Here is a 27161-nt window from a genome sequence, read left to right on the forward strand (position 1 = left end):
AGTGGACTAGCCAGTCTCCAGATCTCAACCCCATAGAACATCTTTGTAGGGAGTTGAAAGTCCATGTTGCCCAGCAACAGCCCCAAAACAGCCCCAAAACATCACTGCTCTAGAGGAGATCTGCATGGAGGAATGGGCCAAAATACCAGCAACAGTGTGTGAAAACCTTCTGAAGACTTACAGAAAACGTTTGACCTCTGTCATTGCCAACAAAGGGTATATAACAAAGTATTGAGATAAACTTTTGTTATTGACCAAATACTTATTTTCCACCATAATTTGCAAATAAATTCATAAAAAATCCTACAATGTGAATTTCTGGATTTCTTTTCTCATTTTGTCTGTCATAGTTGAAGTGTACCGATGATGAAAATTACAGGCCTCTCTCATCTTTTTAAGTGGGAGAACTTGCACATTTGGTGGCTGACTAAATACTTTTTTTGCCCCACTGTAGCTAGCTAGCTAGGTGAACAATGAACCACAATACCAACTCATGATGTAACTACGCTGAGATGAATCTGCAGGTAGCTAACCAACCAGGTTCAATGTAAGCTAGCTAACATTAAGCTATAATTTACAAATCAAATGGCTCTGAGATATGAATAATAAGATCATACACGTAACATTAGCTAGCTAGCTAACAGTACACTTTAACTTGAAATGAAAACGACTTTCTGTCAAAATTAGAAACGTGTAATATCTGAAAATATATCTAGCTAGACTTTCTTACCCGTATGCATCATGAATGAACGATTCTCCCTGTCACGGATGCCTTAGTTTGAAGATGTCATTTTTTCTCCATTTCCTTAGCTGTCATACTCTAATTCCACTGATTTCAAAAATCGGTCCTCCAGAAAGTGGAGAATAACACTTATGCAGTTCTATTACAAGATAATAAAAAAAAATTAAAAGCCACATTAGACAGGATTACCTAATACACACACTGAGCAGTTCAAAGAGACAGAAGCCTCTATATGGCAGTCCAATCCGAACTCATCTCTCGGCATGTCCAGCCCACTCATTATCTCAGCCAATAATGGCTAGTGGGAACGTTGCAGACTTTTTCTGTGGCTAAACCAACTAGGCTCGTAATTTAACAATTTTATTCATATTTACAGATGGCATACACGTTTGTTATTAAGGCACTTGAAAGTTCACATGTTCCAGAAGGTATTTCTCCCCAAAAAATGCATTTTGATAAAAAATAAATATATATATATATATATATATATATATGTGTGTCACGCCCTGACCTGAGTATTCTTTGTTTTCCTTTATATATTTTGGTTAGGTCAGGGTGTGACGAGGGTGGTATGTGTGTTTTTGTATCATCTAGGGTTTTTGGACTGTCTAGGGTTTTTTGTAGATTTATGGGGTTGTTTACCATCTAGGTGTTTATGTATGTCTATGGTTGCCTAGATTGGTTCTCAATTAGAGGCAGGTGTTTATCGTTGTCTCTGATTGGGAACCATATTTAGGCAGCCATCTTCTTTGGGTATTTGGTGGGTTATTGTCTATGTTGTGCGTTAGCGGTGTGTTTCGTTAGCAGTCGCCTTATCGTTTTGTTTAAGTGTTCTTTGTGTTCTTCCTTCAATAAGGAAGATTGTATTCTAACCGCGCTGCGCTTTGGTCTACTCCATACGACGATCGTGACAATATGTTTACGTTTAAATAGCTCTCCGGTAAAGTAGTGACCTGCGACATAGCCTAGTTTCCTGAAACGAGTCACATGGTCTGGCCCCAGGACACCTAAGGTGAACCCCCTGAGCCTTTAGTTGTTAAAATGCTACTTTACTTCTTAATAACCCTCGATTCAATAAATACATTCATTATGAAAACCAGCAACAATTCTACAGTATTTTGGTTCCACAGCTTCACAACTGATGGATTTTATAGATTTTTCATGAACCACCACCCTCTGACAGAGGATCATCTGTTGACAGTCTACCTTCACCCTCTGACAGAGGAACATCTGTTTACAGTCTACCTTCACCCTCCGACAGAGGAACATCTGTTTACAGTCTACCTTCACCCTCTGACAGAGGAACATCTGTTTACAGTCTACCTTCACCCTCCGACAGAGGAACATCTGTTTACAGTCTACCTTCACCCTCTGACAGAGGATCATCTGTTTACAGTCTACCTTCACCCTCTGACAGAGGATCATCTGTTTACGGTCTACCTTCACCCTCTGACAGAGGAACATCTGTTTACAGTCTACCTTCACTCTCTGACAGAGGATCATCTGTTTACAGTCTACCTTCACCCTCTGACAGAGGAACATCTGTTTACAGTCTACCTTCACTCTCTGACAGAGGAACATCTGTTTACAGTCTACCTTCACCCTCTGACAGAGGATCATCTGTTGACAGTCTACCTTCACTCTCTGACAGAGGATCATCTGTTTACAGTCTACCTTCACCCTCTGACAGAGGAACATCTGTTTAGTCTACCTTCACCCTCTGACAGAGGATCATCTGTTTACAGTCTACCTTCACCTTCTGACAGAGGATCATCTGTTTACAGTCTACCTTCACTCTCTGACAGAGGATCATCTGTTTACAGTCTACCTTCACCCTCTGACAGAGGAACATCTGTTTACAGTCTACCTTCACTCTCTGACAGAGGAACATCTGTTTACAGTCTACCTTCACCCTCTGACAGAGGATCATCTGTTGACAGTCTACCTTCACTCTCTGACAGAGGATCATCTGTTTACAGTCTACCTTCACCCTCTGACAGAGGAACATCTGTTTAGTCTACCTTCACCCTCTGACAGAGGATCATCTGTTTACAGTCTACCTTCACCTTCTGACAGAGGATCATCTGTTTACAGTCTACCTTCACTCTCCGACAGGGGAACATCTGTTTACAGTCTACCTTCACCCTCCGACAAAGGAACATCTGTTGACAGTCTACCTTCACCCTCTGACAGAGGAACATCTGTTGACAGTCTACCTTCACCATCTGACAGAGGAACATCTGTTTACAGTCTACCTTCACCCTCTGACAGAGGAACATCTGTTTAGTCTACCTTCACCCTCTGACAGAGGATCATCTGTTTACAGTCTACCTTCACCCTCTGACAGAGGAACATCTGTTGACAGTCTACCTTCACCCTCTGACAGAGGAACATCTGTTTACAGTCTACCTTCACCCTCTGACAGAGGATCATCTGTTGACAGTCTACCTTCACCCGTCACTTCCTCTCTGCCATTGACTGGGTTTCGCTGTTGTCTAGCTGCTTGTGGTTGAGGCCTCTTCCTGCCCTTCTTCCTCTTCTTCTTGATCTTTCTTGTTTTCAGCATTACCAGAGTTCTGTCCGGGCTCTGGAGGAGTAATCGGGTCATATTGACTAGGCTCATTCACGACACCCTCTTCCTTGACCTGTGGCTCGTTCACACTCTTTAGACTTGCCCTCACACTGGACACACGTTTCCCCTTGGAGTTATCAATATATACCATTCTTCCTGTTCCATCATGTACGGTTCGTACTTTAACATGAGAGGTTGTGCCCCAAGTAAATACACTCTCAGGGTAAACACTGCCGAATTGGTTTGGATCAGGACAGAACAGGCAGTTAACCCACTGTTCCTAGGCCGTCATTGAAAATAAGAATTTGTTCTTAAACTGACTTGCCTAGTTAATTAAAGGTAAAATAAAATTTAAACAAATTCAAAATTAGAATGAACATACCCTGAACACTAGGTAAACCTAACATGAAACTTTCCACCTGCATCCTGTTGTACTTGCGAACATCCCCTGTTGACAGGTCCCCCGTGCCCCTCTATTGGTGGCTCTCTGGGATTTTCATAGTTCTCTCGGCATCCGTTGAAATAGGCCTTATCCTCTGTCAGCTATATTGTCCAAACTTCCATCTCCCTGATACCCCATTGTCCACATTCTCCTTGCAAGAGTCCAGTACACATAAATTATCATTTAATTAAATTTTTCACCATTTTCTTGTCTTTATTTTTTCATTTATTTTTCCTTAAAATATAACAAATATAAAAAATCTAAACATACCTTTTTTTCCTGTCATTTTCAACATTCATTTTGTCATCATTATTTTCTTCTCCCTTTTAAACTTAAACATAAAATCAAAACAGCCAGTTTTAAGTAACTCAAAACCCTAACAAAACAAAACACAACCTTATCCCGGGGAGACTGCTCAAAATGCCCTCCTCACCTGGATCACACCTGGAGTGCCCTCACCCTGACGAGTCAATAAAACTCAGTATATCCAGTGACTCAACCTCAGTTTCTCCCTCCAACCGAGTCTCAGTGTTTAGCTCAGCAAGGGCCTTTATTTGCCTTATAGGCCAGGAGTTCTGTTAAGATCTCCAACGCTTCTGCTGTTTTGACTGAAAGGTCCTCTAGCTCGTCAGCCTCTATCCTAGCCCTTCTATTCCCTTCCACCAACACTGATCTCCTGATAGGTCCTCTAGCTCGTCAGCCTCTATCCTAGCCCTTCTATTCCCTTCCACCAACACTGATCTCCTGATAGGTCCTCTTCGGCCTTTCCCTTAACTGATGCTCCCCTGTGATAGTTCAGTTGAAGGCTCCAACAGCACCAACCTCAGTTACCTGAGGGTCCAAGCCATTCAGCGGACTTTCAGTCAGGACTGGGATCATGGTCCCAGTAGCACAATCCCCAATACCCAACCCCATAGTCTGGGGTGTCTGTCAACACAGTTTCATAGAACATTAGGATCAAGTAGTTTGGAAGCTCTAGGATCATCGCCATGACTACTAGTACTCCCCACCCCAGGGTCCAGAGAACCAATAGGATGCTACTGACTTCCCAACCACTTCTCAGGAGTTCTCCCCCTTTCTGTAGCCAGACAACTCATAGTACCCAATACCCAACCCCATAGTACCCAATACCCAACCCCATAGTACCCAATACCCAACCCCATAGTACCCAATACCCAACCCATAGTGCCCAATACCCAACCCCATAGTACCAATACCCAACCCCATAGTACCCAATACCCAACCCCATAGTACCCAATACCCAACTCATAGTACCCAATACCCAACCCATAGTACCAATACCCAACCCCATAGTACCCAATACCCAACCCATAGTACCCAATACCAAACCCCATAGTACCCAATACCCAACCCCATAGTACCCAATACCCAACCCATAGTACCCAATACCCAACCCATAGTACCAATACCCAACCATTGTTATGTCCAGCACGTACAAGATCCATCTCCCTTCATACCGTATTGTTGCCACATCTAATATTTGCCAAATCAACACTGTATGTGTTTTAATTGTACAATTGAGAGCATCCTGTTGGGCTGTATCACCGCCTGGTATGGCAACTGGGCAGACTGGGCAGACTGCACCACCCTCTGGAAAGCCCTGGGGTTGTGGGCGGTGCAGTCTGCCCAACGCATCACTGGGGGAAAACTACCTGCCCTCCAGGACACCTACAGCACCCGATGTCACAGGAAGGCCAAAAAGATTATCAAGTACAACAACCACCCAAGCCACTGCCTGTTCACCCCCGCTATAATCCAGAAAGCGAGGTCAGTACAGGTGCATCAAAGCTGAGACCGAGAGACTGAAAAACAGCTTCTATCTCAAGGCCATCAGACTGTTAAATAGCCATCACTAGCCGCCCTCCACCAAGTAACCTGCCCTGAGCTTAGTCACTGTCGCTAGCCGGCTACCACCTGGTTACTCAACCCTGCACCTTAGAGGCTGCTGCTCTATGTACATAGACATGGAATCACTGGTCACTTTAATAATGTTTACATACTGTTTTACTCATTTCATATGGGGTGGCAGGGTAGCCTAGTGGTTAGAGCGTTGGACTAGTAACCGGAAGGTTCAAATCCTCGAGCTGACAAGGTACAAATCTGTCGTTCTGCCCCTGAACAGGCAGTTAACCCACTGTTCCCAGGCCGTCATTGTAAATAAGAATTTGTTCTTAACTGACTTGCCTAGTTAAATAAAGGTAAAATGTGCATACAGTATTCTACTGTATTTTAGTCAATGCCAGTTCGACATTGCTCGTCCTAATATTTGCGTTTGGTGTGGTGCATACATTGGATTTATCCTAAGTAAGCATCACGTAAGCATCACATTGTATGCGTAGACGGTTTGACAGAAATGGTAGCAGAAGGTGAATGTTGAACTTTTGTTGAACACATATCCAAGATGACGCTGCGTACTGTTCGGTGCCGCGACACTGTCGGTGTGAATTGAAGCGTTGTCCGTGTTCAATACTGCGTTAACACACTTAACACACTAACACACAATACTGCGTTAACACACTTCTCCTAAAAGTCATACAGTATAAAGCTGCATCTACCTTGGTGATTTTCATTGAAGAGTTTCACGGACTAGACCGGGGTAGGTTAACCTAAATGACCCCAGAACAGACCTGACCGGGGTAGGTTAACCTAAGTGACCCCAGAACAGACTCGACCTGGGTAGGTTAACCTAAGTGACCCCAGAACAGACTCGACCGGGGTAGGTTAACCTAAGTGACCCCAGAACAGACTCGACCTGGGTAGGTTAACCTAAGTGACCCCAGAACAGACTCGACCGGGGTAGGTTAACCTAAGTGACCCCAGAACAGACTCGACCGGGGTAGGTTAACCTAAGTGACCCCAGAACAGACTCGGCCGGGGTAGGTTAACCTTAGTGACCCCAGAACAGACTCGACCGGGGTAGGTTAACCTAAGTGACCCCAGAACAGACTCGACCGGGGTAGATTTACCTAAGTGACCCCAGAACAGACTCGACCTGGGTAGGTTAACCTAAGTGACCCCAGAACAGACTCGACCGGGGTAGGTTTACCTAAGTGACCCCAGAACAGACTCGACCTGGGTAGGTTAACCTAAGTGACCCCAGAACAGACTCGACCTGGGTAGGTTTACCTAAGTGACCCCAGAACAGACTCGACCGGGGTAGGTTACCTAAGTGACCCCAGAACAGACTCGACCTGGGTAGGTTTACCTAAGTGACCCCAGAACAGACTCAACCGGGGTAGGTTAACCTAAGTGACCCCAGAACAGACTCGACCTGGGTAGGTTAACCTAAGTGACCCCAGAACAGACTCGACCTGGGTAGGTTTACCTAAGTGACCCCAGAACAGACTCGACCGGGGTAGGTTAACCTAAGTGACCCCAGAACAGACTCGACCTGGGTAGGTTTACCTAAGTGACCCCAGAACAGACTCGACCGGGGTAGGTTAACCTAAGTGACCCCAGAACAGACTCGACCGGGGTAGGTTAAACTAAGTGACCCCAGAACAGACTCGACCGGGGTAGGTTAACCTAAGTGACCCCAGAACAGACTCGACCGGGGTAGGTTAACCTAAGTGACCCCAGAACAGACTCAACCTGGGTAGGTTTACCTAAGTGACCCCAGAACAGACTCGACCGGGGTAGGTTAACCTAAGTGAACGCAGAACAGACTCGACCTGGGTAGGTTTACCTAAGTGACCCCAGAACAGACTCGACCGGGGTAGGTTAACCTAAGTGACCCCAGAACAGACTCGACCTGGGTAGGTTTACCTAAGTGACCCCAGAACAGACTCGACCGGGGTAGGTTAACCTTACAATCTTCCAGCCCATGGTTTGTTGCTTCTACACGCTCCTTTCCCCATAAATGTGTGCCCAGGTCCCCTTTAAAATATTGAAAACACCAATCTGAGTACAGCCTTGGATGTTCTCCTTCCTTTTCAATCCAATTCACTTGTATGACTATCTGCCAACTCGGTTCAGTGCACTGTGACCTGGTATAAGTACCTATGTTCCAGGTTTACGTCCAAAACTCAATAACTAACCTCATCATTCAAGTGACCATCAATCGGCCAATTTAGTAGACTCTGTAAGATCCCAGCTCGCGATTTATTGATCTCTTCCCTCAAAAACATTTCCCGACATTCCAGTGCCTAAATAGCAACCCCACCCGTCCTAGAGTTCGTTCCCTGGCCCCATTCACATATCAATCGGGAGGACATGGGTCTCAAACCCTGGAATGTCGGCAGTCTTGTTTAATCTTTCTGTTGTCTTGAACCCCACTCCAACATGCGTTCGTTCCCAGCCTGGCTCTCCAATCAAGCACAGAGACACCACCAGCAGTACTAGAAACAGCATACCCATGCTCCCTCAGAGACCTCTCCCTTCAGAAGTGGTTTTCCAGCTTCCCCCCACTTCCACTAATTCTACTCTTCATCTGAGCAATAGCTTCTACTTCCTCATTACCCTGCCAGTACTCTTCATCTGAGCAATAGCTTCTACTTCCTCATTACCCTGCCAGTACTCTTCATCTGAGCAATAGCTTCTACTTCCTCATTACCCTGCCAGTACTCTTCATCTGAGCAATAGCTTCTACTTCCTCATTACCCTGCCAGTACTCTTCATCTGAGCAATAGCTTCTACTTCCTCATTACCCTGCCAGTACTCTTCATCTGAGCAATAGCTTCTACTTCCTCATTACCCTGCCAGTACTCTTCATCTGAGCAATAGCTTCTACTTCCTCATTACCCTGCCAGTACTCTTCATCTGAGCAATAGCTTCTACTTTCTCATTACCCTGCCAGTACTCTTCATCTGAGCAATAGCTTCTACTTCCTCATTACCCTGCCAGTACTCTTCATCTGAGCAATAGCTTCTACTTCCTCATTACCCTGCCAGTACTCTTCATCTGAGCAATAGCTTCTACTTCCTCATTACCCTGCCAGTACTCTTCATCTGAGCAATAGCTTCTACTTCCTCATTACCCTGCCAGTACTCTTCATCTGAGCAATAGCTTCTACTTCCTCATTACCCTGCCAGTACTCTTCATCTGAGCAATAGCTTCTACTTCCTCATTACCCTGCCAGTACTCTTCATCTGAGCAATAGCTTCTACTTCCTCATTACCCTGCCAGTACTCTTCATCTGAGCAATAGCTTCTACTTCCTCATTACCCTGCCAGTACTCTTCATCTGAGCAATAGCTTCTACTTCCTCATTACCCTGCCAGTACTCTTCATCTGAGCAATAGCTTCTACTTCCTCATTACCCTGCCAGTACTCTTCTTCTTTCAGTGTGCTTTCTGGTGTATTATTTAATGTTGCAAATCCATTAGCAACTCACTATCAGTTATTATTCTCACCGTTTTAATGTGCTTATCTTTAGTCTTTAATAAGCCCGCAGGCACTGCAGTTCCTTCAGCGGTTTGAGGTTGAACCCACAACTGTTGAACTGTTTTCAGAGAAGTGTAAATGTGTAAATGTTTTTCACTTGTCTCTCTTTTGGGCAACACTGTCTATAATATTTTCAGTTCTCTCAGCACATCAGACTGAAAACAAGGTTGTCATGGGTACCGCCTGTGGTTGCGGTAACCCGGCTTCCTGTAGCGATCTAGTCAGAGCTCAGATCGAAACTGCCAAGCACTCCCGGGTCGAGCAACCAGAATCCCTCTCAGTCTTCTTCTTTCTTTCATTCATTCTCGTTTCAGTTTCCTGTAACATGGCATCATGTGCCCATTCGGGATGTTTTGATTGGGCCTTGAGCTGTCTTCCAATGCTTACATAATCTCCATCATTCTCAGGATTGTTATTATTTGTGTAATGTGCCACACTAGCGGTGGTGGGAGCCTGGAAGTGTCCTGGATCGTACCCTTTTGAACTTACCCCCCTGCCCTGACCGTCAGTCTAGGGGCTCCCACTCCCCACCCATGTGGTAATTACATTTTCTATGTACAGTGCATTAAAAAAAAAAGTATTCAGACCCCTTGATTTTTCCACATTTTGTTACGTTACAGCCTTATTCTAAAATTGATTAAATTGTTTTTCCCCCCCCACCATTCAATCAATCAACACACAATTCCCCATAATGACAAAGCAAAAATAGGTTTATAGAATTTTTTACAAATGTATGAAAACATAAATACGGAAATATTAAATTGACATAAGCATTCAGACGCTTTCCTCGGTACTTTGTTGAAGCACCTTTGGAAGCTATTGCAGCCTCGAGGCTTCTTGGGTATGATGCTACAAGCTTCGCACACCTGTATTTGGGGAGTTTCTCCCATTCTTCTCTGCAGATCCTCTCAAGCTCTGGGGAGCATTTCTGCATAGCTATTTTCAGCTCTCTCCTGACACGGTCTGAATACTTATGTAAATAAGGTATTTTTGTTTTCACTTTGTCGTTATGGGTTATTGTGTGTAGATTCCTGAGAATTGTATTTTATGCAATTCATTTCAGAATAAGGCTGTAATGTGACAAGATGTAGAAAAAGTCAAACGGTTTGACTACTTTCCTTAGATACTGTACATACATACTGTACATAAATACATAATAATACATGTATATATATATATCTCTTTAAAATTTATTTTGCATTATTATTTTCCGCTGACACCCCTCCCCTAATTGGATTAAACTAATGAACAACAACACTTAGGCTTCTACTTCCAGCTTACGCACACCATATACATTTTACGGACACAGTCTATTTTACAAGAGTTACATTTAGTTTGTTTTTACTCCTGTCCTTCCTCGAACCTTAACCATCTATTTCTGACGTCGAATCCAGTTTAATTTCTATTTGCCATATATTTGTAACTGTGCTGTTTCACAGAAGTTCTGAACCTAAATACATTTAACAAACTCAGTATATTTTTTATATATTTTTTTATATTTGACATTTGTTATCTTGTTGTTCTTAGTCCAACGCTTTTTTTGTTGTTGCTAAAAGTGTTATATTGCTAATCGATTGACTATGACTTTTAAAATCACCCAGTAGTGCTATCTGCAGAGTTAACTCCGGTTAAATGTTGCAATTCTTGAGCCAATCCTGGACCTGTGACCAAAAACAAGCTACATATGGACAGGACCAAAACAAATGATCTAATGACCTTGCCTCTTCGCAGCAAAATCTGCAGACTTGGGAAGACTGTATCCCCCATACAGGTATATATAACATTCTATTGGTTGCAAGAATTTTGTATAATAAGTTCAATTGATGAATTCTAAGTGTTGAATCCGGTGTTGTTTTGCGTATCAATTCCTAAACCATATGCCGTGGAATCGGTACGTCGAAAATCTCTTCCCAACTATTTTGCAATCTATTAATTTTGGTCTATAATGCAGGGCCGACAGACAAGCTCCTTACTTTTTCTCCCTTCCACTTGCTCTTAAAAATGTTGTGGTAATGCTACAATAGGTTGGTTGTGATTTTGGGTAGAGCAGACATTTCCATATATTGTTGTTAACTGCATGACCCCTAGTGGTCTGAATATTGACTTTGATCTCAAGCCCTTCTATTGACCATTTCTAATTATATTATACACACACCCTACAGTACACTACCACACTACAGTACACTACCACACTACAGTACACTACCACACTACAGTACACTACCACACTACAGTACACTACGGTACACTACCACACTACAGTACACTACCACACTACAGTACACTACAGTACACTACCACCCTACAGTACACTACCACACTACAGTACACTACCACACTACAGTACACTACACTACCACCCTACAGTACACTACAGTACACTACCACACTACAGTACCACCCTACATTACACTACCACACTACAGTACACTACCACACTACAGTACACTACCACACTACAGTACACTACCACACTACAGTACACTACCACACTACAGTACACTACCACACCACAGTACACTACCACCCTACAGTACACTACCACCCTACAGTACACTACCACCGCGGGCGGGCAGACGGACAGACAGACCATCCAGGGGAGTATACAGGAAGACAGACAGACCATCCAGGGGAGTATACAGACAGACAGACCATCCAGGGGAGTATACAGACAGACCATCCAGGGGAGTATACAGACAGACAGACCATCCAGGGGAGTATACAGACCAGACCAGACCAGACCAGACCAGACCAGACCCGACCGACCGACCATCCATGGGAGTATACAGGAAATTCATTTTCTCTTTATTATGAAGTAGTGGAGCTTCTGCCATCAACATTCTGCAGAGGTATCTTCCTTTTTTTAACAATATATTTAGTGAAATTTTCAAAATTTCAACAAAACATCAGCAAACATGGAAGGTATATGAATAATATGATTTGAATCACATCAGATGATTGGTCTGGAACAGGGTCAATAGACACAGGATACCAACAAACACAAACATCCCATTCAAGGATGATACTAAGATCCCAAGCTACAAGAAAATGTATGTTCATTTGTATAAATCATGAAGCAGTTATGTCTGGGAAAAGTATGGTATTTATCAACTACATGAGTAGCTGTTTTATTACCAATCTGCCATTGAACAAGGGAGTTTTTTTTTAATAAAGACCAAATCAATTACAATACTCTGTTGATGGACAGTTGAATTGGACACACAGGAAGTGGGCTGCATTTGCATTGGTGTTTTGACCAGACCTGTGTTCAAACACTATTCGAACTCAAATACTTGATTGAACTTGTTGCAACGGAGGTAATAGAAAAGTCCCAAACGTTAAAAAAATACAAATAAAAATAAAAAGCCCACCTGGCAGGCTTAAGCAAACACTGAAAGTATCTGAAGGATTTTCGAATAGTATTTGAACCCAGGTCTGGTTCTGATTCCGTGTTGTACGGCGGCGTCAGGAGTCAGGACCTCAGACCTCTTTCCCCTCCAGTTTCTTAACGACTCCTCTCCCTCCCAGTTTATCGATGAAGACGGAGCTGTCTTTGGCGTCCGACATGTCGTTCACCTGCCACTCAAACTTCAGACCTGTGAAGCACACGAGAACACAGCCAAGTCATCAGTCAATTTCTCTTTATTAAGGAATCCCACTCCTCACATATTTCAGTTTTGGGTTTTATAGGAGATTAAAAATAGAGGAGAGTGGTGCTGAAATATCAGTTGGTTTCGTAACCCATGCTACTGCGGTGTGTCTGTTCTGGAGGACCTGGCTTAGACTACTACTTGACAGCTCTTTTGGTCTTGGCCATAGTGGAGTTTGGAGTGTGACTGACTCTGGAGGACCTGGCTTAGACTACTACTTGACAGCTCTTTTGGTCTTGGCCATAGTGGAGTTTGGAGTGTGACTGACTCTGGAGGACCTGGCTTAGACTACTACTTGACAGCTCTTTTGGTCTTGACCATAGTGGAGTTTGGAGTGTGACTGACTCTGGAGGACCTGGCTTAGACTACTACTTGACAGCTCTTTTGGTCTTGGCCATAGTGGAGTTTGGAGTGTGACTGACTCTGGAGGACCTGGCTTAGACTACTACTTGACAGCTCTTTTGGTCTTGACCATAGTGGAGTTTGGAGTGTGACTGACTCTGGAGGACCTGGCTTAGACTACTACTTGACAGCTCTTTTGGTCTTGGCCATAGTGGAGTTTGGAGTGTGACTGACTCTGGAGGACCTGGCTTAGACTACTACTTGACAGCTCTTTTGGTCTTGACCATAGTGGAGTTTGGAGTGTGACTGACTCTGGAGGACCTGGCTTAGACTACTACTTGACAGCTCTTTTGGTCTTGTCCATAGTGGAGTTTGGAGTGTGACTGACTCTGGAGGACCTGGCTTAGACTACTACTTGACAGCCTTTTGGTCTTGGCCATAGTGGAGTTTGGAGTGTGACTGACTCTGGAGGACCTGACTTAGACTACTACTTGACAACTCTTTTGGTCTTGGCCATAGTGGAGTTTGGAGTGTGACTGACTCTGGAGGACCTGGCTTAGACTACTACTTGACAACTCTTTTGGTCTTGGCCATAGTGGAGTTTGGAGTGTGACTGACTCTGGAGGACCTGGCTTAGACTACTACTTGACAACCTTTTGGTCTTGGCCATAGTGGAGTTTGGAGTGTGACTGACTCTGGAGGACCTGGCTTAGACTACTACTTGACAGCTCTTTGGTCTTGGCCATAGTGGAGTTTGGAGTGTGACTGACTCTGGAGGACCTGGCTTAGACTACTACTTGACAACTCTTTGGTCTTGGCCATAGTGGAGTTTGGAGTGTGACTGACTCTGGAGGACCTGGCTTAGACTACTACTTGACAGCTCTTTGGTCTTGGCCATAGTGGAGTTTGGAGTGTGACTGACTCTGGAGGACCTGGCTTAGACTACTACTTGACAGCTCTTTTGGTCTTGGCCATAGTGGAGTTTGGAGTGTGACTGACTCTGGAGGACCTGGCTTAGACTACTACTTGACAGCCTTTTGGTCTTGGCCATAGTGGAGTTTGGAGTGTGACTGACTCTGGAGGACCTGGCTTAGACTACTACTTGACAGCTCTTTGTTCTTGGCCATAGTGGAGTTTGGAGTGTGACTGACTCTGGAGGACCTGGCTTAGACTACTACTTGACAGCCTTTTGGTCTTGGCCATAGTGGAGTTTGGAGTGTGACTGACTCTGGAGGACCTGGCTTAGACTACTACTTGACAGCTCTTTGTTCTTGGCCATAGTGGAGTTTGGAGTGCGACTGTTTGAGGTTGTGGACAGGTGTCTTTTATACTGATAACAAGTTCAAACAGGTGCCATTAATACAGGTAACGAGTGGAGGACAGAGGAGCCTCTTAAAGAAGAAGTTACAGGTCTGTGAGAGCCAGAAATCTTGCTTGTTTGTAGGTGACCAAATACTTATTTTCCACCATAATTTCCAAATAAATTCATAAAAAAAATCCTGCAAAAATCCTGCAAAATCCTGCAAAAATCCTGCCATAGTTAAATTGTACCTATGACGAAAATTACAGGCCTCTCATCTTTTTAAGTGGGAGAACTTTCACAATTGATGGCTGACTAAATATTTTTTTGCCCCACTGTAGATTCAGCCTCTTGAGAATTGAAGTAAAATGATGAAACAGACACTAAATGCGAATAAGGTAATTGTTTTGGGGGTGGAAGCTGCCAAGTCTCCCATTGGCATCCATGAATACCACTTTATAGGCTGAGTGTCACTATAGATGGTGTTTGGAATACATGTCCTTTTGGGTGCACAGAGGCACTGTTGGGATGCCGGACTGTTGGGGATGCCGGACTGTTGGGGATGCCGGACTGTTGGGGATGCCGGACTGGTGGGGATGCCGGACTGGTGGGGATGCCGGACTGGTGGGGATGCCGGACTGGTGGGGATGCCGGACTGGTGGGGATGCCGGACTGGTGGGGATGCCGGACTGTTGGGGATGCCGGACTGTTGGGGATGCCGGACTGTTGGGGATGCCGGACTGTTGGGGATGCCGGACTGTTGGGGATGCCGGACTGTTGGGGATGCCGGACTGTTGGGGATGCCGGACTGTTGGGGATGCCGGACTGTTGGGGATGCCGGACTGTTGGGGATGCCGGACTGTTGGGGATGCCGGACTGTTGGGGATGCCGGACTGTTGGGGATGCCGGACTGTTGGGGATGCCGGACTGTTGGGGATGCCGGACTGTTGGGGATGCCGGACTGGTGGGGATGCCGGACTGGTGGGGATGCCGGACTGTTGGGGATGCCGGACTGTTGGGGATGCCGGACTGTTGGGGATGCCGGACTGTTGGGGATGCCGGACTGTTGGGGATGCCGGACTGTTGGGGATGCCGGACTGTTGGGGATGCCGGACTGTTGGGGATGCCGGACTGTTGGGGATGCCGGACTGTTGGGGATGCCGGACTGTTGGGGATGCCGGACTCAGGTAACCTACTTTTGAAGTGATTTGTTTTCACAATCAGATGAAAACATCATGACTGGTTGTGTTGACCCATTATGTCTTTACTATAAAGCCAATGTCTTTTTACATTGGAGAAAAAAAAAAACATGGAGACCCACAAATATCACAGTATAATTCGCACTCTGAAGTGAATTTACCGATTGCATACACTGTAACAAGATTTTTGGAATTGATTTATGATTGATTTGAACAGGGAAATGGACCAAATCTCATCTGAAGCATTTCATGTGTTGAACCGTTATAATAATATAGAGAAGAAAAAAAAAAATCCACCTTGCAACGATTAAGGTTCAAAATGTTCTGGACCCCCTGAACTGGGTCTGTACGCCACCTTGGCCATCCCATTCAAAATGTTCTGGACCCCCTGAACTGGGTCTGTACGCCACCTTGGCCATCCCATTCAAAATGTTCTGGACCCCCTGAACTGGGTCGGTACGCCACCTTGGCCATCCCATTCAAAATGTTCTGGACCCCCTGAACTGGGTCGGTACGCCACCTTGGCCATCCCATTCAAAATGTTCTGGACCCCCTGAACTGGGTCTGTACCCCACCTTGGCCATCCCATTCAAAATGTTCTAGACCCCCTGAACTGGGTCTGTACCCCACCTTGGCCATCCCATTCAAAATGTTCTGGACCCCCTGAACTGGGTCTGTACCCCACCTTGGCCATCCCATTCAAAATGTTCTGGACCCCCTGAACTGGGTCTGTACGCCAACTTGGCCATCCCATTCAAAATGTTCTGGACCCCCTGAACTGGGTCTGTACCCCACCTTGGCCATCCCATTCAAAATGTTCTGGACCCCCTGAACTGGGTCTGTACGCCAACTTGGCCATCCCATTCAAAATGTTCTGGACCCCCTGAACTGGGTCTGTACGCCACCTTGGCCATCCCATTCAAAATGTTCTAGACCCCCTGAACTGGGTCTGTACCCCACCTTGGCCATCCCATTCAAAATGTTCTGGACCCCCTGAACTGGGTCTGTACCCCACCTTGGCCATCCCATTCAAAATGTTCTGGACCCCCTGAACTGGGTCTGTACGCCACCTTGGCCATCCCATTCAAAATGTTCTGGACCCCCTGAACTGGGTCTGTACCCCACCTTGGCCATCCCATTCAAAATGTTCTAGACCCCCTGAACTGGGTCTGTACCCCACCTTGGCCATCCCATTCAAAATGTTCTGGACCCCCTGAACTGGGTCTGTACCCCACCTTGGCCATCCCATTAAAAATGTTCTGGACCCCCTGAACTGGGTCTGTACGCCAACTTGGCCATCCCATTCAAAATGTTCTGGACCCCCTGAACTGGGTCTGTACCCCACCTTGGCCATCCCATTCAAAATGTTCTGGACCCCCTGAACTGGGTCTGTACCCCACCTTGGCCATCCCATTCAAAATGTTCTGGACCCCTTGAACTGGGTCTGTACGCCACCTTGGCCATCCCATTCAAAATGTTCTGGACCCCCTGAACTGGGTCTGTACCCCACCTTGGCCATCCCATTCAAAATGTTCTGGACCCCCTGAACTGGGTCTGTACCCCACCTTGGCCATCCCATTCAAAATGTTCTGGACCCCCTGAACTGGGTCTGTACCCCACCTTGGCCATCCCATTCAAAATGTTCTGGACCCGCTACTTTGAACGACAGTTGAACTTAAGGTCATGACATATTTAGAAATTTATATTTTTTCAAGAATCAATGTGTGTAATGATTCATCTATAAATCCAACAATGGATGTAGCAAACTGCCAATCAATAGGCGGCGTTTGAAAATGAGAGTATCTAATTGGACAAGTCCCTGCAATCTCTCCCTGTTTCAGTCCATTTTATTCCATTTGGTACCTAATGAACATATCCCCCCCCCCCCCCCCTGATGCAGGAAAGGTGATTGGATGAAAGTGTTGAAGCAGAACTGAGCCAACCCAAATTCTTACCTTGGAACTTTGCTTTAATGTATTGCTTTGAGCTGGCGTATTTCATTTTCTTTTTGATCGTTGAGTGTTCTGGAGCCCTGCGATTCAAACAGAAGAATACTACGTTTAGAAAGTACTCCCAAACATTCTGCCTTGAGTCAATGTCCAAAACCTCTCTCTCACTCCCTCCACTCAAAATGGCTGACATGGAAGTGTTATGTATGGTATACAGTGCATGTCCTTGTATTTCTATTTCCACCTATCACCTTCCTTGGGGTTGTCCTTGCTCTCCCAGGAACAGTCGTGCAGGGTTAGTTATTCTAACTCTATGGTCCAACCTACCACATGATGAAGACCAGGTCCTCTTTAGGGCTGTCCTTGCTCTCCCAGGAACAGTCGTACAGGGTTAGTTATTCTAACTCTATGGTCCAACCTACCACATGATGAAGACCAGGTTCTCTTTGGGGCTGTCTTTGCTCTCCCAGGAACAGTCGTACAGGGTTAGTTATTCTAACTCTATGGTCCAACCTACCACATGATGAAGACCAGGTCCTCTTTAGGGCTGTCCTTGCTCTCCCAGGAACCGTCGTGCAGGGTTAGTTATTCTAACTCTATGGTCCAACCTACCACATGATGAAGACCAGGTCCTCTTTGGGGCTGTCCTTGCTCTCCCAGGAACAGTCGTACAGGGCATAACGGCAGTCCTCCGTTGGCATCATGTTGACGATCTTCCTGAACACGTCCTCCTCCCCGTTCAGGTCCTTGACCTTAATTGATTGGTAATTGATTAATTAGTTGCAATTATATAGTGGTTTTTATTCTCTAGATGCTCACGATACAACCCCTTATAGCAATAAAAGTAAGAAAGCTTGGACATTGTAGTTTCTGTATTTTAATGCATTAATATGACGCTACATGATTCTATGGCAACCACGTTAGCTCCCAATTACATTATATTATAAAACATTCAGAGTTTTTAAACAATGCTATGTGTAAGTGAATGTCTAGAATAAGAACAAGATAGCAAATGAGAGATTTAGTACACAACCCCTTAAAATGAGTAAGAAGCAAGGCGAGAGGATGCAAGGAATTGAGGAAATATAAATTAAGAAAAGCTTAGAATGCCTAACTATGCGGTCCTCTGGACCTGAGTTGGTAGAGCATGGTCCTTGCAACGACCTGGGCAGTGGGTTCGATTCCTCGGGACCACCCATACGTAAAAACAAAATGTCTGCTAAATGACATATATTATGTGGCTCCTCTGACCTTCAGGCACTTGTCCTCGTCCACAACGATACACTTCCCGTCGTCGCTGATCTTGAAGAGCACCAGCTTCAGCTGCTCCTGCTTGTCAGCCCCCTGGAGGCGAACTCTGATCTTGTCAAATGTGAGAACGACATCATCGTGGACCGCTATTCCAGAGGCCTGGTCACAAAGGAGAGAAGAAGAAGACGACAACGGTCACAAAGGAGAGAAGAAGAAGACGACAACGGTCACAAAGGAGAGAAGAAGAAGAAGACAACGGTCACAAAGGAGAGAAGAAGAAGAAGAAGACAACGGTCACAAAGGAGAGAGGAAGAAGAAGACAACGGTCACAAAGGAGAGAAGAAGAAGAAGACAACGGTCACAAAGGAGAGAAGAAGAAGAAGAAGAAGACAACGGTCACAAAGGAGAGAAGACGACAACGGTCACAAAGGAGAGAGGAAGAAGACAACGGTCACAAAGGAGAGAGGAAGAAGACAACGGTCACAAAGGAGAGAGGAAGAAGACAACTGTGACAAAGGAGAGAAGAAGAAGACAACGGTCACAAAGGAGAGAAGAAGAAGACAACGGTCACAAAGGAGAGAAAGAAGAAGACAACGGTCACAAAGGAGAGAAAGAAGAAGACAACGGTCACAAAGGAGAGAAAGAAGAAGACAACGGTCACAAAAGAGAGAAGAAGACAACGGTCACAAAGGAGAGAAAGAAGAAGACAACGGTCACAAAAGAGAGAAGAAGACAACGGTCACAAAAGAGAGAAGAAGACAACGGTCACAAAGGAGAGAAAGAAGAAGACAACGGTCACAAAGGAGAGAGGAAGAAGACAACTGTGACAAAGGAGAGAAGAAGACGACAACGGTCACAAAGGAGAGAAGAAGACAGCGGTCACAAAGGAGAGAAGAAGAAGACAGCGGTCACAAAACAGAGGAAGAATACAACGGTCACAAACAAGAGAAGAAGAGTCAGAGGAATGTGGATCTCTCGTTAGTCTACCGATCTCTCAGCGCGCTGTTGATGTCTGACTGCCAACAAATGTCACTCGATTCTACATGAAAAAAAATTGGATTGCGCTGCTTCGCAAGTACTCTCAGCCGACTAACGCTATTGGTGTGTTGTAGCCTTAGGAAAACGGTGGAGGCTTCAGTCTGTCACATTCCAGACAGACTGGAACAAGTCAGAACTAGATTCTAAATGTGAACGTTGTCTTAAAGTTGGATTTGACAATGAGTATAATAGAATACATGGGGTATAGAGAGAGATAAATACATGGGGTGTAGAGAGAGAGAAATAGATGGGGTGTAGAGAGAGAGAGAAATAGATGGGGTGTAGAGAGAGAGAAATACATGGGGTAAAGACAGAGGAAATAGACCTCATTCTGATATTTCAGTATACATGGGGTACAGACAGATTAAATAGACCTCGTTCTGATATTTCAGTATACATGGGCTAAAGACAGAGGAAATAGACCTCATTCTGATATTTCAGTATACATGGGGTACAGGCAGAGGAAATAGACCTCATTCTGATATGTCAGTATACATGGGGTACAGACAGATGAAATAGACCTCATTCTGATATGTCAGTGTTTCATGTTGTATCTCTCTATAGGAATTAGTTCCCTTGTGAATGTTCTAGGCCTCTGTCAGCCACATTCCTGGAGATGGTGGGGAACAAGTCAGCACTAGTAGTATAGCCGCCCTGGCGAATCCTAAACACTCAGGAGGGAGCTGGTTATATAACCCATGGCACCCTGTTCCCTACATAGTGCACTATTTTTAACCTGGGCCCATAGAACAATAGTTACATTATTCTATATATAGTGCTTTACTTTCATTCAGGTCCATGTCTTGGGTTCTGTCACGAATGGCACCCTATTCCCTATACAGTGCACTACTTTAGACCAGAGACCTATGGCACCCTATTCCCTATATAGTGCACTCCTTTAGACCAGATCCCTATGGAACCCTATTCCCTATATAGTGCACTACTTTAGACCAGATCCCTATGGAACCCTATTCCCTATATAGTGCACTACTTTAGACCAGAGCCCTACGGGGCAATTCGAATGCAACCTAAAACGGTTCTATTCCTTACTTGCAGAAGAATCCAAAAGATATTGTAAGATGAAACTCTTGACATTCGGATGAAGGTTAAGTACGTTTTCATGGTAAACAACAGAGAAGTTTTTCTTCAATGAAAATCAGACCACTTTCTTTGGAGGTTGTGAATGTGCCAAAAGAGCCAAAGATTCAGAATAGATTCCCACTGGGGTTACAAGTTATGTCCTTACAATTATCTGTGTAGTATCGGGGGGGGGAATACTCGACCGGAGAGAGAGGTATACTGTCCATTTTGAAGTTATTTCAAAACATTTCTCTCAGTTTCACACATAGCACATGTCCTAATCTCTAACCCCACAAAAATATATTACAACACTGAGAATTTGGTTGGCTTAGAAAGAAAGACGAAAAACAAACATCCGTGCAGAAACCTCCAGCACTCACCATTTTGACTGCTGTTGTGTGAAGAAAGTAGACAGGAAAGGATAGCTGATGGGTGTGTGCAGTGCTATCTGGTCTGTAGCAGCGCTGTCTGGTCCGGAAAAAGGAGAAGCAGGTAGAACAAGTGGGAGGTTTGGTTACAGTCAGCTAGCTAGGACCCTTTCACCTCTGATGTCTGATGTAGCCTGGGGCTATACCATTGTTTAAACAAATGTTAGGAAAACGTTTAAAACTCTTTGTTGTTGTTCATTTTAAACTTAGCTACTATATTTATAAACACTCTAAGCTATCACTTTACGCAAATAAAGTCATTTAAATTACCTTAATGGGTCATAATTACACAGGTGAGTGGGAGCCAATGTTGGCTGGTGGGCGGAGTTGGGGAATAACACGCCTTATATAGAGACCCAACATTTAGACATATTTAACGTGACTAAAGGTTGAAAGAAGAGCAGAGAAGTAAAGGGGTTGGAACTTTTAATGGTTATCTCACCCTCTCCATTGTGGGAATATAAACTGTCTGATAACTATAAAAACAAACTCTGTGATACTATAGGACCATAATCAGTCACAAGAAGAGTCTTAAACACACATATCACATACCAGAGCAGGGGTGACAGCTTTAAAAGGTACCTTCATCTTCTGTTTCTGAGATACTGGGTTTGACTTGGACTGTGTCCCCAATGGGATCATACACCCTGCTCTATGGGCACTGGTCAACAGTACGTCCCCAATGGGACCCTACACCCTGCTCTATGGGCACTGGTCAACAGTATGTCCCCAATGGGATCCTACACCCTGCTCTATGGGCACCGGTCAACAATACGTCCCAAATGGGACCCTACACCCTGCTCTATGGGCACTGGTCAACAGTACGTCCCCAATGGGACCCTACACCCTGCTCTATGGGCACTGGTCAACAGTATGTCCCCAATGGGATCCTACACCCTGCTCTATGGGCACCGGTCAACAGTACGTCCCAAATGGGACCCTATACCCTGCTCTATTTGCACTGGTCAACAGTACGTCCCCAATGGGACCCTACACCCTGCTCTATGGGCACTGGTCAACAGTACGTCCCAAATGGGACCCTACACCCTGCTCTATGGGCACTGGTCAACAATATTTTCCCAATGGGACCCTACACCCTGCTCTTTGGGCACTGGTAGTGCACTATAGAGAATAGGACTGCCTATGCTGAAGATGACATGTGGTAAGGGTGTAGTTAGTTTGCTGACGAGGACATATGGTAAGGGTGTAGTTAATTTGCTGACGAGGACATGTGGTAAGGGTGTAGTTAGTTTGCTGACGAGGACATATGGTAAGGGTGTAGTTAATTTGCTGACGAGGACATGTGGTAAGGGTGTAGTTAGTTTGCTGACGAGGACATGTGGTAAGGGTGTAGTTAGTTTTCTGACGAGGACATGTGGTAAGGGTGTAGTTAGTTTGCTGAAGATGACATGTGGTAAGGGTGTAGTTAGTTTGCTGACGAGGACATGTGGTAAGGGTGTAGTTAGTTTGCTGACGAGGACATGTGGTAAGGGTGTAGTTAGTTGGCTGACGAGGACATGTGGTAAGGGTGTAGTTAGTTTGCTGACGAGGACATGTGGTAAGGGTGTAGTTAGTTTGCTGACGAGGACATGTGGTAAGGGTGTAGTTAGTTTGCTGACGAGGACAGGTTAGAACCTGTTCTGTTAGGAGGAGGAATGTGAGCACCTGGAAAGAGGTGTGTCGTTGACAGTCTTACCTGGTGAGAGAGAGGCCTTCCACCTTCAATGACAGAGAAAGAGTGAGAGAGGGGGAGGGAGGGAGGGCGGGCGGGTGGAGGGGAAAGAGAATGTGAGTCAGAGAGAGAGAGGTGTGGTCTGACAAGATAGAGGGAGAGAGAAAGAGAGAGATAAAGTGTAGAAAGAGAGAGGGCGGGATAGAGGGAGGGAGAAAGAGGTAGGTAGAAGGAGAGAGAGAGAGAGAGAGAGAGAGAGAGAGGGAGAGAGAGAGAGAGAGATAGAGCGAAGTCTAACAAATCATAGTGCTGCTTGGCCAGCTAATAACCTAACCACCAATCAAGTAACATTATGGACAGATGTTCAAATCCTGTTGTTATGGTAACCTTCCTCTGTTCCGATAACTGGAAGACAGACAGACAGACAGACAGACAGACAGACAGACAGACAGACAGACAGACAGACAGACTTGCACGAGCTCCTGTATTAGTCTCTTGCCTGAGTTCCAGAGGAACAAACATACAGAAACACTAGGGGGTGCACTCGTCTCCCATCTCAGTCCTCCAGTACTAGAGTTGTCTCATCTCTTCCTCTAGTACTAGTTGTCTCATATCTTCCTCCAGTACTAGAGTTGTTTCATCTCTTCCTCCAGTACTAGAGTTGTCTCATCTCTTCCTCCAGTACTAGAGTTGCCAGTGATTCTAACTCTGATGACAGTGCACACTACGCTGAGTGTACAAAACATTAGGAACACCCACTCTTAACCATGACACAGACTGAATAGGTGAATCCAGGTGAAAGCTATGCTCCTTTATTGACTTCAATAAGTGTTAATGAAGGGGGGGGGGGTCCTTAAAGGTCTACTGACTTACCCTTGGGTCAATCTAAGGTTTTCCTCTAGGAATTTGCCTGTGCTTAGCTTTATTCAGTTTCTTTTTATCATAAAATACTCCCTTGTCCTTGCCGATGACAAGCATACCCATAACATGATGCAGCCACCACCATGCTTGAAAATATGAGGAGTTGTACTCAGTGCTGTGTTGTGTTGGATTTGCCATTAAACTCTGTAACTGTTTTAAAGTCACCATTGACCTCATGGTGAAACACCTGAGCGGTTTCCTTCCTCTCCGGCAACTGAGTTCGGAAGGAAGCCTGTATCTTTGTAGTGACTGGGTGTACTGATACACCATCCGAAGCCTGAGTAATGCTCTGTTGATTACCAGTCAGCCGTTCATCAACCACCACTCAACAAACTGTCAAAACTAAAGACAAACAAGAGTTAAACTTATCAGTAGACTTTCCCATGGATTCCATCAAGGTGCCTTTTAAAAAATAATGAACATTTCAGAAAGGACATTTCCAAGACTGTACTCGACCTAATGTATATACAAGAACTTCGCTATACCGGTCAGAACATCTTCTTAATATGTGTATTTAAATACAATTTAGTTTGATTTTATATATTTTAATTTTTGTCCCTTTTTTTCAACCAGGAATGCATTCTCTATTGCACTCCACACTGCCCTTTTCCACCTGGACAAAAGGAACACCTAAGTGAGAAAGCAATTAATTGACTTCAGCTCAGCGTTCAACACCATAGTGCCCTCAAAGCTCATCAATAAGCTAAGGACCCTGGGACTAAACACCTCCCTCTAGAACTGGATCCTGGACTTCCTGACGGGCCGCTCCCAGGTAGGTAACAACACATCCGCCACGCTGATCCTCAACACGGGGGCCCCTCAGGGGAGCACGGAGAAAGAGAGAGGGGGGAGTGGGGGTGGAACTTTTGAGTAAAAGTCTAAAAGTATTTGGTTTAAAATATACTTAAGTATCAAAAGTAAAAGTATAACTCATTTATAATTCCTTATGTTAAGCAACCAGATGACACCATTTTCTAGTTTTTAAAATGTACGGATAGCCAAGGGCACATTCCAACACTCAGACATCATTTACACGCGAAGCATTTGTGTTTAGTGAGATCGTCGGATCAGAGGCAGTAGAGATGACCAGGGATGTTCTGTTGAATTGGACTATTTCCCTGACCTGCTAAGCATTCAAAATGTAACAAGTACTTTTGGATGTCAAGGACAATGTATTTCTTAAGGAATGTACTTAAGTCAAAGTTGTCAAAAATTTAAATAGCAAAGTACAGATACCCCCCAAAATGACTTAAGTAGTACTTTAAAGTATTGCAACAGCTTTCTTCCTGGCACTGGAGCATATCCTTCCTGTTGGCCCTGTCCGGAGGATATCGTCGGACGGGGCCACAATGTCTCCTGACCCCTCCTGTCTCAGCCTCCAGTATTTATGCTGCAGTAGTTCATGTGTTGGGGGGCTAGGGTCAGTCTGTTATATCTGGAGTACTTCTCCTGTCTTATCCGGTGTCCTGTGTGAATCTAAGTGTGGGTTCTCTAATTCTCTCCTTCTCTCTTTCTTTCTCTCTCTCGGAGGACCTGAGCCCTAGGACCATGCCCCAGGACTACCTGACATGATGACTCCTTGCTGTCCCCAGTCCACCTGGCCGTGCTGCTGCTCCAGTTTCAACTGACCTGAGCCCTAGGACCATGCCCCAGGACTACCTGACATGATGACTCCTTGCTGTCCCCAGTCCACCTGGCCGTGCTGCTGCTCCAGTTTCAACTGACCTGAGCCCTAGGACCATGCCCCAGGACTACCTGACATGATGACTCCTTGCTGTCCCCAGTCCACCTGACCGTGCTGCTGCTCCAGTTTCAACTGTTCTGCCTTATTATTATTCGACCATGCTGGTCATTTATGAACATTTGAACATCTTGGCCATGTTCTGTTATAATCTCCACCCGGCACAGCCAGAAGAGGACTGGCCACCCCACATAGCCTGGTTCCTCTCTAGGTTTCTTCCTAGGTTTTGGCCTTTCTAGGGAGTTTTTCCTAGCCACCGTGCTTCTACACCTGCATTGCTTGCTGTTTGGGGTTTTAGGCTGGGTTTCTGTACAGCACTTTGAGATATCAGCTGATGTACGAAGGGCTATATAAATAAATTTGATTTGATTTGAATTGAGTCATATAAAAATAGTCCCAGGCAGTGTTAACATCGGGAATCAGCATTATGGTACAGATCATGTAAAAACGCTGGCTCATCAAACTGTCTAAAATGTTTTGTTTTTTATATATATTGGGGTTTGGATTTGGTCCTTTTATTTCTAACACAAGCAATTGCAAATCTGATGATCACTGACATTATTACATTGACATGTATGGGCATGTCAATGTTTATGTCAAGTGTGTACGCGAGTGTGTGCCTGTCTGTCTGTCTCTCTGCCTGTCTGTCTCTCTGCCTGTCTGTCTGTCTGCCTGTCTGTCTGTCTCTCTGCCTGTCTGTCTGTCTCTCTGCCTGTCTGTCTGTCTCTCTGCCTGTCTGTCTGTCTGCCTGTCTGTCTCTCTGCCTGTCTGTCTGTCTCTCTGCCTGCCTGTCTGTCTCTCTGCCTGTCTGTCTCTCTGCCTGTCTGTCTGTCTGTCTCTCTGTCTGTCTGTCTCTCTGCCTGTCTGTCTCTCTGCCTGTCTGTCTGTCTCTCTGCCTGCCTGTCTGTCTCTCTGCCTGCCTGTCTGTCTCTCTGCCTGTCTGTCTGTCTCTCTGTCTGTCTGTCTGTCTCTGCCTGTCTGTCTCTCTCTGCCTGTCTGTCTGTCTCTCTGCCTGTCTGCCTGTTTGTTTGTCATAAAACCCCACTTCAAAGTGCCAGCTTAGTCCTTATCAAAGCTGACAACCCCCCAGGACCTGAGAGAGGCTATAGCTACTACCAACAGTCACCTGGAGGGGAATTACAGGGATTAGTTAGATAGCTTCAGAAAGCCCTAGGTCTGAACCAGTGTTTACCGTACCTGCTTTAAGTTAGTTTTAACAGTGGTCAAGTAGGCTACTGTGGCTTTTTGATCGTGATGTAGGCCTAGCATCAAAAACAATGGAGAAAAAATGAATCCCCTAACATTTTAACATGGAAATAGCTGTTCTATCATTCAGACTACAGCAGCAGCCAATGTGTGGTGTTCAATGTAGCCATACATTCCATGAGACTTTTGAATAAAAACATGCAAGGCTTGACATTAACCTGTTCAT

General features: G+C 45.1%; 1 protein-coding gene across 1 annotated transcript; it reads right to left on the reverse strand.

Annotated features, from left to right (window-relative positions):
- Positions 1–11942: 11942 nt before the first annotated feature.
- On the reverse strand, positions 11943–23131 carry LOC110491233 (cofilin-2). The gene is made up of 6 exons (XM_036945997.2): positions 23092–23131; positions 21348–21435; positions 18850–19008; positions 18211–18350; positions 17605–17681; positions 11943–12754 (listed from the first exon to the last, which is right to left on the reverse strand). Exons 2-6 carry the CDS (start codon positions 21348–21350, stop codon positions 12639–12641), a joined length of 495 nt encoding a protein of 164 aa, XP_036801892.1. The 5' UTR covers positions 21351–21435; positions 23092–23131; the 3' UTR covers positions 11943–12638.
- Positions 23132–27161: the final 4030 nt, after the last annotated feature.

This window comes from Oncorhynchus mykiss, chromosome 16, assembly GCF_057628025.1.
Source record: "Oncorhynchus mykiss isolate SJ-2025 chromosome 16, ASM5762802v1, whole genome shotgun sequence".
Lineage (NCBI taxonomy): Eukaryota > Metazoa > Chordata > Actinopteri > Salmoniformes > Salmonidae > Oncorhynchus > Oncorhynchus mykiss.